General features: G+C 39.3%; 1 protein-coding gene across 2 annotated transcripts; it reads right to left on the bottom strand.

The window, feature by feature from the left end:
• Positions 1-461: 461 nt before the first annotated feature.
• On the bottom strand, positions 462-11,134 carry LOC126801874 (TMV resistance protein N-like). Of its 2 annotated transcripts, none has more exons than XM_050529348.1 (9): positions 10,985-11,134; positions 10,094-10,851; positions 8,005-9,109; positions 7,487-7,762; positions 6,479-7,378; positions 5,452-6,097; positions 5,085-5,284; positions 4,946-5,005; positions 462-1,959 (listed from the first exon to the last, which is right to left on the bottom strand). In XM_050529348.1, the coding sequence occupies exons 2-9, from the start codon at positions 10,585-10,587 to the stop codon at positions 1,210-1,212; spliced, it is 4,431 nt and encodes a 1,476-aa protein (XP_050385305.1). In that variant the 5' UTR covers positions 10,588-10,851; positions 10,985-11,134; the 3' UTR covers positions 462-1,209. The 2 variants fall into 2 exon arrangements, with proteins under 2 accessions (XP_050385305.1, XP_050385306.1); XM_050529349.1 differs by having other exon boundaries at positions 5,085-5,281.
• Positions 11,135-14,463: the final 3,329 nt, after the last annotated feature.

The raw sequence follows: 14,463 nt of genomic DNA, 5'->3' as shown, positions 1-14,463 counted from the left end.
TGCCCCTTGATTTCAATTTATTAAAACTTTTCAAATTGGAACTTGATAGCTTAGCAGCTCCAAATATTCAATCAACAATAGTTATTTTCAGCATAATTGATATAAGTCTTTACTATTTTGTATTCCGCAAAGACATCCTTTTATTCTCTGGAAAAGATGCAGTCTAAGAAGAGAAAGATTGTAGACAGACGAGCCTCAAAGAGTCGTAAGATCAGGTAAATGTACTTATTTTTGCGTTTTTGACCTGAGTTTGCTGTCATTTCCTTTTGAATCATGTGTAATTCATTGACCATATTAGCCTAGATTATTGAGAATCGCATTTTGCTTTGGCAGATATAATGTTCATGAGAAGATAGTTAATTCATGGCTCCAGAGCCTAGGGTTCTTCCTCCTTTGTTCCCTGACCTCACTTGTTTGTTCGGATTGAAGAACTCAAACCAGCTTTGGTAGTGCAATAGTGGTAATTCATGCACGGCCGAGCAAGCTTTATAGTTCTTAGTTATATCAAAAGCTTAAAATTTTGTTATTTAACTGATTTAACATAATATCTGAGCCTACACAAATGGTTCAATGTCAGTAATTTATTTTGGGAAACATACATTACAAGTAAAGGGGATTTGGTGGTCTTTTACTTCTGGGTGCCAACCTTCATTTCTGAAAGGAATCAGGATTAGAAGTACTTAAGTTTATATAGCAATTAAATCACGTGTTCATCCTCTGTCCAGTAGGATTGTCTTCCATCAGGTTTCTAGTTCATCTGACGAACTTGTTAAGTTGGTGTTCTAAAGCTAAATGATGATGACTTTGAAACAAACAGTTTAAGCATAAACATATCAATTATTTGTTTTCTTCCGATCATTACTCTTAAATCTTTTGTATGGCGGCTATTTAAGAGGTGCTATTGGGGAAGTTTGTAGTAATAAACATACAGTTTGATAGCTGGAAATTGTCATCTTTATTCCTTATCCACTGTTGTTGCTATTTCCTTGAGCACTGCAACCTATCGGGATACTACCACCGGCAGCAAGAGTGCTCCGACCACGGGCAGGGGTGTTGGAAACAGCTTGGGGATTACCGCGGCCTTGGCCATGGGGTGGTATGTCGACTCTTCCTCGTTGCTTCTCTTGCTGCTGTGAGTGGTGTCCGCCAACACGACCAATGTGAGATGGGCTATGCACCTCCTTTGCACCACTGCTATTAGAGCTTTGCTTAAGGGAAAGACTGAACAGTAGAGGATGGAGAGCGAGACACCGGCTTCCTCGGTACCATTGTCCGAGTGACAACTGTAGAAACCGTAGGACTGAGAGCCGCTCGAGATGACCTTGACATAGGATGTGCGGTGACCACGCTGGTCGTTTTCTTGGTGTTCAAGGGAGGAGACAAGACCGACACAGAGGTTGCAGTATGTGAAGAGCCTGCGCTTGTGACATCTCGAATTTCTTGTTCACTTTTCCTCTTCTTCTTTAACTCTTGTTGATGGTTTGCTTTGGCCTGTGATGCCTTATCTTTCTTCCGTTGTTCTTTGGTAGCCGAATGCGTCTCCATAGCAGGACGATCATGAACTGACCCAACAGCCTTACCTTCCCTTGAAAATATTGATGCCCCACGGTGGTATGCGTTATCCATCTCCTCCTTAAAATGGGGACTCTTTTGGTAGGCAATCACTGCAGCTTCCTCGGCAGCAGCAAGGTCGTCCTGATGCTTGAGACCCATGGCTGTCACCTGGGCGTTTAATTTTTGGTTCTGCTCTAACAATAAGGACACCTTCTCATCCTGGGACTCAAGTTGTTCGTCCTGGGAGGTCACAACCTCTTTCAGCTTGGTCATAGAGGTCTCGGCCTCCGCTACCCGCAGACGCAGTGTTTCCATATCGATAAGGGCAGCCTTAGCCTCAGCCAGCTTCTTCTCCAATTCTTCTACCATCTTCTTGCTATCCTCAAGTTGCTCTCGGGTTTTTCTGTAATAACCCCAATTTTTCAAACGATATTTGATTTGAAGTAAATTCTATAAAGTTTTGAAATTCATTTAAATTGAATTTGATTGTTTGCATGTGTACGAAAACGGAAACGGAAACGTTCCGAGAACGTTTAATAAGAAAACGTTACGTTTCCGAACGAATTTATCGACTTTTATTCCGTTGCTCGGTTGTGAAAACTTCCTTCACGAAAGTGGTAGAGCTCGTCGATACGAGTTCGAGAGTATGTGACGCGTTCTAATCGGACGACGTACGTAAAAGTTATTAACGACGGAAGTTAGTTTCCGATTTTGGGAGGGGGTATAAAAGGAAATTGTTTTAGTTAGGGTTCCCATAATTGGAAACCCCTTCCCTCACTCACCCGCCGCACACCCCTCTCTTCTCTCTCGGCTTCTCTCTCCCTTCCACCCCGAAACCTCACTCTCTCTTTCTCTCAATCTCACCTCTCCCTCTCGACCTCGAGTTCCTTCCGTTCCTCTCCTCTTCTCTCACTCTCTCTCGAGGTCCTCTCTCTTTCTCTCGAACCCGAGTTCCTCCCTCTCGCCTCGTCCCCGATCCCACGCGACATATTGAAGCTTGAGGACTTCACCGCCGGCAGCTACGACCTCACCACCACGACGTGACCACCCCTCGAGCACGACGCACCACCGGCGACGCCACGAAGCTCGGCGTGACTCTCGGACGCAAAACGTAGGCGGTCCGAATCTACCAAGGAACTTCAACGATTTCAATTCGTGATTTAGGTAAGGGTTTTGGTTAGATCGATTGTTGGATTGTTGTTGTTGTATTTGTGAATGATTTGGGGAAGTTTGAAGTAGATCGGAGAGGGGGAGCGGAGGAGAAGAAGGAGGAGATACCGCCGCCTAGAGGCGGCGCGTGAGAAGGCTAGGGATAGCCTAGGGGTCGGCGGAGGCCGTAGGAGGATAGAGGTGGAGGAGGGGGAGAGTTTAGGCACGGCGGTGGCGTCACACGCTCCGTGGTTAGCCTCGGCGCGTGGGCCCCACGCGCGGCCGGCCGGAGGTGGCGCGTGTGCCACACGCGCCGCCGTGTGAGGCGGTGTAAATAGTTTTGACTGAAAGGGTATTTTGGTAATTTACTGTGTAATGGTAAATGTAAAATGTAAATTTTAATTACTACGGTAAATGTAATTAATTTTTACCTTCGGTAAATGTAATTATAATTTACTTTCAGTAAATGTAAAAAGTAAATTGTAAAAAGGTAATTTAGTAAATTGTATTTACTGAGTTGTATTTACATTTAAATCGTACGTATACGTACAGAAATACGTATATAATATTTATACGTACAGAAATACGTATTAATATTTATACGTACAGAAATACGTATTAATATTATACGTACAGAAATACGTATTAACGTTTATACGTACAGAAGTACATATTTAATATTTATACGTACAAAAATACGTATATAATATTTATACGTACAGAAATACGTATATAATATTTATACGTACAGAAATACGTATTAATTGAGTATTGTACAGTAACCGTGAATAGTGAACAGTGAACAGTAACTTCGTATAAACCAAAATTGCTGAACAGTAACCGTATATTACTGTTTTGGCATTTAAAGGTTTACGAAACGATTCTAAATTCTTTTCTTATTCTTTTAAGGTGATCGTTAAATCGAGGAAAGGAATTAGCATCGCGAATTGTGGAATTACGCTCAAGTCAATAAGGTGAGTAAAATCTCACTGAATTTACGAATCTACCCTCGTGGGGATTCAACATTTTGCAAGTGTGTTTATCAAATGAATTATAACACGTATATAATTTAGTGGACTACATATATATAGTATAATGGTAATATGTACATATATATATATAGTTCATTAAATTACATACTGTTATTAATTCATTGAAAATAGTCATTTCGGTGACAGAAAAATTGTGCATGTGTATGTGATTTCAATGGTACGATATGATGTGAGATTATCGTACGTAATTTTTCAGGTGTTTATGAAATATGACATGTATAGGATATAGTGGACTATGTATATGTTGTATAAATGGTAAATAAATACGAATATATATAGTTTGTTATATAATATACTGTTATGATTTTTATTATGGATATATTGTGAAAGTTTTAAAACGTACAATATGATGTGAGATTATTGTACACGATTTTATCACGGAAAATGTGAAATATTGTGATTTGTCTTCGGACGTGATGTGTGGTACAATATGATGTGAGATTATTGTACATGTGAGGCAAGTCGGAACCTAGCCTTTGGCCGGGCGAAAGTTACGATACAGTTAGAGCTCTAGTCTGTCTGCCATAGTACTGCATGAGGTAACAGGTGGTTATCTGATCATGGGTACTCAGCTTGTTTTGGATGTTGGGTGGCGGGTGGTTGCCCAACATCAACGGTATACTAAGTGAGGGGTAACGGATGTGTACCAGCGCTCATTAGATACCATTTTGTGAAAGTATTAGAGTAACCAGATGGGTTGCTCGTTTTCTCATGATTTTTCATTATACTGTGTTGATGTGGAGTTGTGTCTTTTATGAGACTTGAGTTATTTTAATATTTTACTCATACGAGCTGTAAAGCTTACCGGGTTTGTGTTGCAATCCCGGTGCACCAATTTCAATGGTGTAGGGAATACTTCCGCAGGTGCTGAGTAGTGGTGATTGAGTGACGACTCCGAAAACTCGAAGTCGATCGCATCCAGTCGTGGTGAGGTTCCAGCGTGGATTGTGTGTGAGATTTGGTGTGATTTTATTTGTGAGGTTGTTGTGAGGATTATACAATTCCATTTGTTATATGTTGAATTATCATTTGGGTTTGTAATAATCGGCTTGACTGAGTTATATTTTAAACTCAGATGTGATCCGCTGCGACATTAAAATGATTTCGATTTCATTGAGATTATTTTTGTGTTTAACGATTCTAAGATTTTGAGTTTTGAAGCTCGAAATTTTAGGGTCGTTACATTTTCTCTCCTGCTCCTCGGAGCACGCCACCATCCTTTCAGTAGCAGCATAAACCAACATGTTGCCCTAAATAATATAACAACTCTCGTTACAAACAATTAGAGGGGGAAAGACGGAAATGAAATGAAAGGCATGCAATGGTTACCCTGGTCAAGTTTTCCAAGGCAGCACGAAGGGAGGTGACGGGATCGTCGTGATCAAGAACATAGTTGTCCGGCGCACAGTGATGAAGATCAAACGCCATGCGTTGGGCGTGCGGATTCGTGATACCAGCGGCGCTTAGGAATTGCATGACATCCTCAAGGGTTCCGCCATCACTGCGGCGGAAGGCTGAGCTGGAAGCTACTTCATGGTAAAGAAAAATACAATCAAGATAAGACATGCTGTAAATCCTGTAACATAAAACAAACTTACCATCTTGGACATGAGTACTGAACCATCTAGTTGGTACATAGTCTACATATATACTACTGTGTTTTCTTAATTAAACAGCCAATTAAGGAAATGCTCACCAATGAGTTCATCGTCTTCTTCTTGATTGCTCCCCACTAGAGTAATGCCCAAGGCTCCATGGCCCAATCTTTGTTGAGAGTACCAATTAAAACGTGATCTCTGAACTTGAACAATTTCATGATCCAAGTCATCGTAATTGCTCTTGTAAAATTGAAGATCTGCTGAGTTCTGATCATTGTTATCATTCTCGCTCTGGTGGCATACCAGTTGGACACCACAAGTTTTTAAAGAAAGTGGTTTAGAAGGAAGAAATCTCACTACACACTTGCTCAGAATTTGCTCTTCATTCCACTGCCTGCCCCAATGTCTCATATCAGATAACGAAACATACTGCAACCAGACATGATTTGACCCCGGGCAAATAAGAAAATGCTCATGAACAAAAAATATTTCATCACCATTGATGTACACCCGGAGATGAAACGCGTGTTTATCATAATCATCATAATCATAGGTCAATGTTCCTTCTGTGCTTTCAAACACAGCCGATAAAGCCAATCTCGAATTCTTTCCATTGAAATTTGGAGGAAATTTGATAACAAACTCACAATACTCGGGATCAGTGGGATGTTTACAAAAGTTGAACCACTGTGGAATATTACTTCCAGGAAGTACAACACTGAACTCAAAGTATGAATCCTTACCCTGCATATGTAAATGAACATTGCCTAATGCGTGTTAACTAACGAAACATTTCAATAAAAATCATGATTCATTGATATTGCGTAGTATTAATTAAATTAATTAGTCATGATGCTCTTGCATCAGTTGCATGCATGCTTATAAGCTTATCACCACCTCCCTCCATTTCCAAATTGCCGTAAAATGAAAAGTATTAAACTTCCACAGTACGTAAGGCTCTCTTAATTATAAAAAGATAATGGTCCTAATTAAGAGCTTATGTAAAGTTCTGTAAAATAAAATAAGTATCTTCATCATGATATGCTATTCATCAATTAAATCTTAACAAGTGGAGTACGTAGAAAAGGAGCAAAGATATAGATATCAGAAGGAGGAGAAATTAACCTGATCATCGTGTTGATTAAGTAAGATAGATGCCATCTTTTCCACATTTAAGTCCATATTATCTAGTAGTTTATGGCACTCAGACAAGTCGCTCCATTGAAGCCAACCCAATGCATTTTGGTGGTCCAAAATATCAGAAAATATATAAATTTTTTCCAATAATTTGCATCCACCTGCAGTTATTCCTTTAATACTTTGAGAAAGCTGGGGAATTTCTTCAAGCATGTCGCAGTCTCGTAATATGAGCCACTGCAAGTTAACAAACTTGATGATCCATGTTGGAAGGGTATGAAAGCTGCTTCCTGACAGATCAAGAAAGGTCAGGGTGGACAAGCAACGAAATGACTTCAAAAAATCACACTGCGATATGTTGCAGTCTCCGACTCGCAAAAAAGTTAGATCAGGAAACACTGTTGTGGAGTATTCTTCATCATCATTGTCATTTGACAAATACTGCTTCATGGTGGATGTTGTCGTCGACATTGGAAAGGTTAGAAGTTTTGGAGAACCTCTGACGACAAGTTGCTTCAGATGTTTCAACTTATAGATGCTGCTTGGAAGAGTTTTGAGATTTTCGCAACACTCTAGATTAATCTCATGCAACTGTTCCATGGTTCCAGCCTCAATTTCAGGGAAGCTCTCCAGTAATTTGCAGCCTTTCATATTAAGAACTTTCAGGGATTTCAGGCCAAGTTTTGTCGGAAACCTTGTAAGGTTACAACAATCTTGCACATTCATACTCACAAGCTTATCAAGGAATCCAACAGAATCATGAATCCCTACTAAACTCTTGCATTCTCTAAGAAATAGTTTCTCCAAATTTGGAAATCCTGAGAAGTCCGGGATTTCTTTTAGCCTTTCACATCTACTGAAGTCCATAGATTTCAACCAATCAAGTTGCTACACAGGGAAAAAAAAAAGTTAATCAGATGACACTTGAGATTCAAGAGGAATAATAGTTATAATAGCAAACTAATTAATCAAGAAGAAATACTACATAGTAAATACCGTGATTGACTGTCCAAAACGTGATATGTTGCTTGCTGGCATCTTAAGTGCAACAAGTTTCTTTGGATTAAAATCAGATGGTAGGGATTCAAGAGGATATTTGTACCAGTCAAGGAACCTTAATGAGTTGGGCAGATAACCAATGTTTCCAACAAGGCTTGCATTTCGATTTATCAAGTATCGGAGATTCCTCATTCTTAACAAGGCTTCGGGAGCTACATGGATCTCGTCTTTTTTGGGCATTTCTATCATTATGCCTCGAACTTTATTTGTTCCCTATTAGCAACAAGTAACTGATCGAGTAAGTCATTCTGCTATTGTGCGTAACAACTAACAAGCACACAGTAATTGGAATAATGACTAGAAAATAAGAATGTATTGTATCAAAAAAAAAAAACCAGCTGCTTGCATAACAAAGTTTGTCTGTGAATTAACAATGATAAAATTTAGTAATTTACGCAAGGACTTGTGAAAAGTGAAAACAATGCAAACAAACTAACAAAGTATAGTTTACTTACTGTTTCTTCTGTTAACACCTGCAACACATCCTCATGAAACCACAATCTACTGCGTTCACCTACTGTAGGAGATTCCTGACGCACTATTTCCTTGCCCATGTCTTCGATTAAGTCATGCATACACAGCGCATTACTGTCGTCACCAATCGCTAAGAGGGACTTATCTATGAGCACTGCAATGCTATAAATTGGGTACAAATCACAACTTCTTAGGATATCGACTGTAAAATTTTTATCTTGTCCTTTGAAGAAACATGCAATGTCAAGGAAAACTTCCTTCTGATGATCTTCTAATCCATTGAAACTTATTTTTAGTATGTCTTGGACTTCTTTGTTAGGAATTCTTTCACATTTATCTAATGCATCTTGCCACACGTCTATGCTTCTTCCAAAAAGATGAGAACCCAAAACCGTCAGAGCTAATGGAAGGCCATTGGTATAATGCACAGCACGCTCAACAAGTTGCAGATAATCAACTTCAGGTTTGTCGCTTTTAAAGGAATTCCAACTGAAGAGCTCAAAAGCTTCATGAAAATCTAATTTCTTGACATTGTATGTTGAATTAACTCCATGCGAAAGTAATAGATGCTTATCTCTCGTTGTTATGATAACTCTACTACCCCGACCAAACCAACTAGGTTTTCCTGCTAAGTTTTCTAATTGCTTTAGATGATCCACATCATCTAGAACTATAAGAACCCTCTTATTCCAAAGTCTTCTCTCTATCTCAACAGCAAGATCATCAGCATTATTCAGCTTCACTTTTACACCCCCTAATATCTTGGAAAGAAGGATTTCTTGCAGTTGAACCAAGCCTTCATGTGGCACTGATGACCTTTCTCTCACATTAGCCAAAAAACAGCTACCTTCAAATCGATGAGCAATTGACCCATAAACAGCTTTGGCAACAGTTGTCTTACCAATTCCTCCAATTCCCCATATTCCCACCATGCGAACATCATTATCCTCAACACTTAATAGCTCATGCATATCCCGGACGCGAGATTCCAGTCCTACAGTATGCTTAGCAACATTCAAGTATGTCCGATTTGATACTTGAATTGAGATCTTTTCAACAATATTCTGGATAAACTTGGATTCATGCCTGCCAATTCAATATTAAGATCAATCATTTAATGAATTAATGGGCGTTGAATCAAGTATTGATCACCAAGTAAACTTGAAGACAAATAATGTTGGAATTACTAGAACTAGATTGAATACTTCTGTTCTTGGTTCAAAAGGAGGAAATATTCGCACTTAAATTTGCGTACATAGTTATAATCATCTCAATAACCACTAGCTACGACCAGCTAGCTAGAGCCCCCATAGTTGAGTACATAACTACGTACTATTATTTGCAGGTTTACTTGCAGTTAATCAATCCATCGTAGGCTAACTATATATTAAAGTGAAGCTCAATCTCCTTTTGCTTAATCAAGAAGACGCTTTTGATACTCAAAAGTTTAAATTGCTTGAACATATTGATTATGGAATCTGAAAGCCGAAGTAATGATCATAGAGATAAAATTAAATCATTAATAATATTCGAAAGATCCTGCAGGTGTATTGCTATTTGCTGAAAGTGATTGGCCTATAAGTCGACTTCTCTTTCTAAATGCACGTCTATGTGTGTTAAATTCAGCTATATATGGAGCCAGTTAATTTTAGATGCAAGCTTATAATATATTGAATATTATGTATATATATTTTCTTAATCATTAGAAAAGTATATACAATTCAGCCAATTCTCCTGTTATACTGTCAAATGAGGCCGCCAAAAGATAATTGCATGGCTTTTAAGAGAACTTAATTTTGATTTGAACCCTTCCATTTACTTTTCTTGGTAATTAAGAAGCCATCAATTTAATTCAATTAAGAACATATTACCACCAGTACGTTTTTAGTTATGAAAGAAGCAATTGGAGTAATTAAGAGGTCCAACATTGCCTGATTGAAAAGAAAATCATGATATATAATACAACTCCGATAGTCCGATTTGATTCTTAATTAATTATCAGAAGCAACTGGATCTTAATGCCTTGTATGTAAATAGGTGATAGAAATGGAAATGATCATATATACTTACCCGTCTGGAAAATGCCAACCAGACAGATTAGCTGCGTGAATAAGAGCTGTCCTCCACCTCTGCACCCGGTCCATGTTGATGTTGAACTGCAGTTCATGTTGAAGCATCGCCTCAGCAAAGCTACCTCTCTGCTTTCGTACATCCGACGGATCCACCTTGTAAAAAATGGGCCAAACAAGTTGTCCCTTTGATTCTTTAGAACAATCAAGGATGGTGAGGAGTTCATCCAAGCACCATTTGGAGGATGCGTAGTGTTTGGAGAACACAATGACAAAAACCCTCGACTCCTGAATTGCTTTGACTAGTGTTGGCCCAATCTCGTCTCCTTTTCTAAGATCATGATCATCTATGAAGGTGTGAAGACCCTTCTGGCACAAAGCAGTATACAAATGGCCAGTAAAATTATTACGTGTATCATCACCTCTGAAACTCAAGAACACATCATAACTCCACCTAATCGGAGTAAAAGAAGAAGAAGAAACACCTCTGTTCATATTGCGAGCAATATGATGAGAAACTGATCGAGAAAGATTATCACAGCAGCCTCAAATACATCAAGCTTCGAATTCACAGTAATGCTGCTATATAAACACACCCACTCACACACACAGAGAGTAATATAAAAACTGGATTACGTACTGGACAAGAGGTACGACTTCTTAAAACCAGCACAGGGTGGCTGGCACATTGACTAGGGAGAAATATGAAACAAAGTCAGAGGTTTAACGATGTCCATCTTCAACTTCATCACCGCGTTTCTGGGAATAAGAATACTAATAATAGTTCAGTATAATTGTTAAATATATCCCTACTTGCACTAAATAACAATGTCATAATTCTAGTTTTTACATGATACCTAATATCTGTGCAAAATAAGGTTCATAAACGCACCTTGCGTTCTGTAGGTACGTGGAGTTCACTCCTCGACCGATCTAGTCGACCGTGGGCATGGTATATATCATTATCATGCAGAATGGTTCAGACAATATCCTTATTGCAGTATCAGCTAGTATAATTTTTGGCAGCTGGAAAGAAACTATAAGAAGCCTGTAAAAGGAATATATCAGAAAACGGATGGTAATCCATGTTGGTACGTAAGCAATCAATTCAGTATTTTCTATAGCTAACTAGTACTCGATCTATCCTAAACCCTATACTCTTGAATAGTTCATAGAAGTTGAATTTGTGACAGCCAATCTGAGAATTAAAAATAGTCGTTCATGCAGCTAGCTTCAAGATAGAGGAAAAAAGAAAAGCATTTTTAATTAAGATGCTCTTGAAAATGAGAAAACGTGTGGTTAGTGCTTAGTAATCTGGTGCAGTCAACTTTAGTATGTATATCAAACACTTCTATTTCTAATCAGATCCAAATTATAAGCCTGTGTAAATGTTAGCCAGACCACGATGCAAGAGTTGAAGAATTTGATTATATTACTTGATCACTTAATGAATGTATACAACATTAAATTGGCCTATATAAGCTAACTAAAGTACCTTTGGTGACAAATGCTTCCTTGATTTCTTCCGTGAATTACTCCCGTGATTTCCGGAGTTAATCATGCTAAAGCTAAAGTGAGTCGCACTAACACTCCCCCTCAAGTTGGCGCATATACATCAACCATGCCCAACTTGCTAAGTGCGTCATAAAAAACCTGTTTAGACACTCCTTTTGTGAGCATATCGGCAAGTTACTCTTCTGTAGGAACAAAAGGAAAACTAATGATCTTCGCGTCTAGCTTCTCTTTTATAAAGTGACGATCAACTTCCACATGTTTTGTACGATCATGTTGAACATGATTATGTGAAATATCAATAGCTGCCATGTTGTCACAGTACAGCTGCATAACACTTTTAGGCTTAATACCCAAATCTTGTAGCAAATTTCTAAGCCATAACAATTCACACACTCCCTGAGCCATACCTCTGTATTCTGCTTCAGCACTAGATCGAGCTACCACATTTTGTTTCTTACTCCTCCACGTAACAAGATTGCCTCCAACAAAGGTAAAGTACCCTGATGTGGATCTCCGATCGGTAATATTTCCAGCCCAGTCTGCATCTGTGAAACCACAAATATCAAGGATATTGTTGCGATTAGAAAACATTACTCCTCTCCCTGGAGCTGACTTCAAGTACCTCAAAATCCTCACAACAGCATCCATATGATCCACACTGGGATTATGCATGAACTGACTCACTACACTTACTGCATACGCAACATCTGGCCTGGTATGTGACAAATAAATCAGACGTCCAACTAGCCTCTGATAACGAGTTTTATCAGTGGGCACTTGATCTGGGTACTCTGCTAACCGATGGTTCTGCTCAATAGGAGTATCAATTGGAGTGCAATCTAACATACCTGTATCTGTTAGTAGATCAAGTATGTATTTCCTCTGACACAAATAGATACCATCACTTCCCCGGGCTACCTCAATACCCAAGAAGTACTTGAGTGTACCTAGGTCCTTCATCTCAAACTCTGTTGCTAGCTGCTTTTGTAATCTGTCCACCTCAATAGTATCATTACCAGTAACTACCATATCGTCAACATATATGATTAGGGCTGTTACCTTCCCTTGTTGGTGTTTGAGAAATAATGTGTGGTATGAATTACTCTGCGTGTAGCCAATTTTCCTCATAAATTGTGAGAATCTTCCAAACCAAGCACGAGGTGACTGTTTAAGACCATACAAAGACTTTCTTAATCTGCATACAGAGTTACTTGGAGAAGTGGCCACATATCCAGGCGGAAGATCTATGTATACTTCCTCTGTTAGTTCTCCATGAAGGAATGCATTCTTAACATCAAACTGCCTAAGTGGCCAGTTCAAGTTAGCAGCGATAGAGAGCAATACCCCGATAGTGTTTATCTTTGCAACAGGTGCAAATGTCTCATCATAGTCTATGCCATATGTCTGGGTGAACCCCTTTGCTACTAGGCGTGCTTTATACCGGCTTACTGACCCATCTGGATTGTGCTTCACTGTAAACACCCATCGACATCCTACAGTCTTCTTGCCATATGGTGGAGGTACAAGCTCCCAAGTATTGTTCTTTTGTAATGCTTCCATCTCTTCCTCCATTGCTTTCCTCCACTTTGGATCTCCCAATGCATCCTGCACTTTGTTAGGTACTGATACAGTAGATATTTGATTCACGAATGACTCATATGATTTAGATAATCTTTTGGTAGATATAAAATTGGCCACCGGATACTTGGCTTTAGTCTGAAGGGTAGGTTCATATTTTTTTGTGGGTTGACCTCGAGTAGACCTATTTGGCAAAACATATTGTCTACTATTAGCCTGAATAGAATGACTAACCTCAGATGAGTGATCTTCTGTACCAGGAGAGCTTTGGTCAGGGATATAAACAGTAGTACGAGATACATGAGGGGCAGTTGTGTTGTCAGCTTCTGGTACCTGAATTTCTTGAATGACGACCTCTGGTGGTGCCTGTGTGGCTGACACCTTGGTAATCTCAACGGAACATGTTACCATATCGACTGGCTCATTTGTCTTCCCCTCTCCATGATACAACTCTTCAAAATAGGAATTCTCCCCCTGAAGAGCAGTATCAGAAGAGGAAAAATAACTCATGTCCTAAAAAAAGGTAACATCCATAGTGACATAGTACTTCCGAGTAGGAGGATGATAGCAGCGGTACCCTTTTTGATGTCCTCCGTATCCAACAAACACACATTTAACTGCCCGGGCATCCAACTTAGAACGCTGATGTTGTGGAAGATGAACAAAAGCAACACAACCGAAAACACGGGCAGGATGATTATGAAAAGATGGTAATGAGACATGAGATGCAAGCACCTCGTAGGGAATTCTCCCTTGAAGGACACGAGATGGAAGGCGATTAATGAGGTGGGCGGAAGTAATGACAACATCACCCCAAAGGTATTTAGGCATGTGGGCACTAAAAAGAATACATCGAGCCATTTCAAGTAAATGACGATTTTTTCTTTCAGAAACCCCATTTTGCTCAGGTGTGTAAGGACACGTTGTTTGATGAACAATTCCGTGTGTGTTAAAGAACTCCTGAAAGACATGATTCACATATTCCCCCCCATTATCAGACCGAAGAACTCTAATTGTGGCATTATATTGGGTTTGGACAGTGGTATAGAAGGCTTGAAAAGCTGGAAAAACCTCATCTTTAGTTTTGAGGAGAACAACCCACGAAAGACGGGTGCAATCATCAATAAAAGACACATAATACCGCATCCCTGACACAGTAGACTCTTTGGATGGTCCCCAAACATCAGAATGAATTAATTCAAAAGGAATAATACTTTTATTAGAAGTACTAGGGGAATAAGTAGACCGATGACTCTTGCCTAAAACACATGTCTCACA

This window comes from Argentina anserina, chromosome 7 (assembly GCF_933775445.1).
Source record: "Argentina anserina chromosome 7, drPotAnse1.1, whole genome shotgun sequence".
NCBI lineage: Eukaryota > Viridiplantae > Streptophyta > Magnoliopsida > Rosales > Rosaceae > Argentina > Argentina anserina.
Note: the sequence above shows the minus strand (reverse complement) of the source record. Positions and strands in the feature narration are given on the sequence as shown.